Raw genomic sequence first — 2,500 nt, 5'->3', positions numbered from 1 at the left:
ACAGGTCCTAAACACACACACACACAGACACCATACAGGTCCTAAACACACACACACACAGACACCAGTTCACTTCAGAAAGTCTGTGCCCGTCACCCCTTTCAGTCAGACTTGTTTTTTTTTTCCTTTTCTCTTGTTCAGATATCAAATGCGTTGCCCTGCCAAAGTGTGCCTCTTTCTTGCCTTTGTGCTGAGAGTAAAAGCTTTCATTAAGGACTGTGAGAAGAGGATGAGTTCTCGTCAGCTGCCCTCTCCCCTTATGCAGATGGCGTTTCAAATTCACATTGACACGACTACAAAGCACCCATCAAACTGAACACACAGCCATTAGAGCTGCCCCGCTCCATATAATTAATATCTAACTATGGATGAGTAGGCCATTGTTTAACCTTTCCACTGTGAAACACTTAGGGCGAAGGGTGTTGAGCAGGTCAGAGTGCGGGCATGTACTTCAGCAGGGGGCTTATGAAAGCCTGACTCTGTCTGTGTGTGTGTGTGTGTGTGTGTGTGTGTGTGTTTTACAGGAATGTGATTTATCAGCAGAGTCGAGAGAGCTTTCAGGATGAATGTACCAAAGAGCTTGTCGGCAGCATCGTCATCACTCGCTATAACAACCGTACGTATCGCATCGACGACATCGAGTGGACCAAGTCGCCCAAAGACACCTTCACCATGGCCGACGGCACCCAGACCTCCTTCACTGACTACTACAGGTTTAAGGGAGTCACACACACACACACACACACACTGTGACACTGTAACCATTCAAACACTGGAACCAAATACACACTGCAACACTGGAACCAAATACACACTGCAACGCTGTAACCAGTCACACACTGGAACACTGGAAGCAGTCACACACTGGAACACTGGAACCAGTCACACACTGGAACCAATAACACACTGGAACACTGGAACCAATAACACACTGGAACACTGGAACCAAATACACACTGGAACACACTGGAACCAAATACACACTGGAACACTGGAACCAATAACACACAGGAACACTGGAACCAGTAACACACTGCAACACTGCAACCAATAATACACTGCAATATTGCAGCCTGTCAGACACACTGTAACACTGGAACCAAACATTCAGTGCAGTATTACAGCCAGTCACACACACTGCAACCAGCCCTCTGTGTTCTGCTCTCTGAACTTGTGCTACACAAATGCAGAGCTTGGCTTCTGTCGACGGAGAGCTGGAAAAACCAAGCCCTGCATTTAGGGTCAGACATAGCGAAGGCATGTCAACAGATTCTCACTGTTCACCCACTGTGCACAACCTGAGAGAGGCAGTGTGATGCAGTGGTGTGCTTTACAGCCCTGTCTGGGCTCTTTTACTGTCATGGCCAATCTTCATTTGGCTTAAAGAACAACCAGTTGACAAAAAGCAAAGCGCTGTGAATGTTGTGCAAACAGAAAACCTGTCTGTATTTTCTCTGACCTTCAGAAAAAACTACGGCATCACGGTAAAGGAGCTGGACCAGCCTTTACTCGTCCATCGGCCAAAGGAGCGATCGAAACCAGGACAAAAGGTAACGAGGCCGGCGGTGTGTCGTTCTCCAGCGCTGAGGAAACAGTGCCACCTACTGATGTAGAGGGGGTTTGACACCAGATATAATCAGCCAAGATGATTTGACTCCACAGTGCTGGATGTGCTGTAACTGAGGAGTCGTTGACTGGGAGATGTTTTAGTCACTGTGTCATATGGTGTTTTAGTCACTGTGTTATGGTGTTTTAGTCACTGTGTCATATGGTGTTCTACGCAGGTCATAACGGGAGAGATTCTCCTTCTTCCTGAGCTCTCTTTCATGACCGGAATACCGGAAAAAATGAGGAAGGATTTCCGAGCCATGAAGGTATAAATTCCTCACAGCGACAGGAAATATTTGGGTAAAGTCTTGGAAAAAATGTTAGAATGTCATGTTGAGATGTGTCTGTGTTACATTCCAGCGTGTTCACTTTTCTGACTCGGTCATACTGGGTGGAACAGTCTCACCAGTGTAACACACTGTGTCTGTGCCCCCCTGTGAATCTCCCTCTAGCTTGTTTTGGTTACCGGGTTATTTGAGTTATTGGGAATGTGTAATTATTGATCAGTCGTTTATATGTTCCTCTGTATCTCCCGTCCCAGGACCTGACAATGCACATTAACGTGAGTGGAGAACAGCACACCCACTCTCTCAGACAGCTTCTGCAGAACATCCAGTCCACTCCGGACGCCCTGACAGAACTCAGCCGCTGGGGACTGGACCTCAGCACTGAAATCCCGCTGGTCTGAGTCTAAGTTCTGCACACGAATACCGACTCACACACTCTCCTGTTCTCTAAAGATTACACACTGAATATCAGATAGAACCCAGTCATGTCAGTGCTGTGTTCACCTCCTGTCAGTCAAGCTCCAGTTCTACAGTTCCACCCCCTGTGGCTGTGGCAGAATGATAAACTCAGACACTGAACCGTGTGTTTAAATGACCTGCTTAGA

The 2,500-nt window shown here is 47.2% G+C and overlaps 1 protein-coding gene across 1 annotated transcript in view; it reads left to right on the top strand.

The window, feature by feature from the left end:
• The window catches only part of piwil2 (piwi-like RNA-mediated gene silencing 2), a 21,557-nt gene that overhangs the window by 6,756 nt on the left and 12,301 nt on the right, over nt 1-2,500 (top strand). The window contains exons 10-13 of the mRNA XM_030791715.1: nt 525-713; nt 1,466-1,550; nt 1,785-1,874; nt 2,150-2,290. Coding sequence (XP_030647575.1) covers nt 525-713; nt 1,466-1,550; nt 1,785-1,874; nt 2,150-2,290 — 505 coding nt within the window. The remainder of the gene's footprint in view (nt 1-524; nt 714-1,465; nt 1,551-1,784; nt 1,875-2,149; nt 2,291-2,500) is intronic.

This window comes from Chanos chanos, chromosome 14, assembly GCF_902362185.1.
Source record: "Chanos chanos chromosome 14, fChaCha1.1, whole genome shotgun sequence".
Classification (NCBI taxonomy): domain Eukaryota; kingdom Metazoa; phylum Chordata; class Actinopteri; order Gonorynchiformes; family Chanidae; genus Chanos; species Chanos chanos.
The sequence above is the reverse complement of the archived record's forward strand: the minus strand, read 5'-3'. Positions and strand labels throughout refer to the sequence as shown.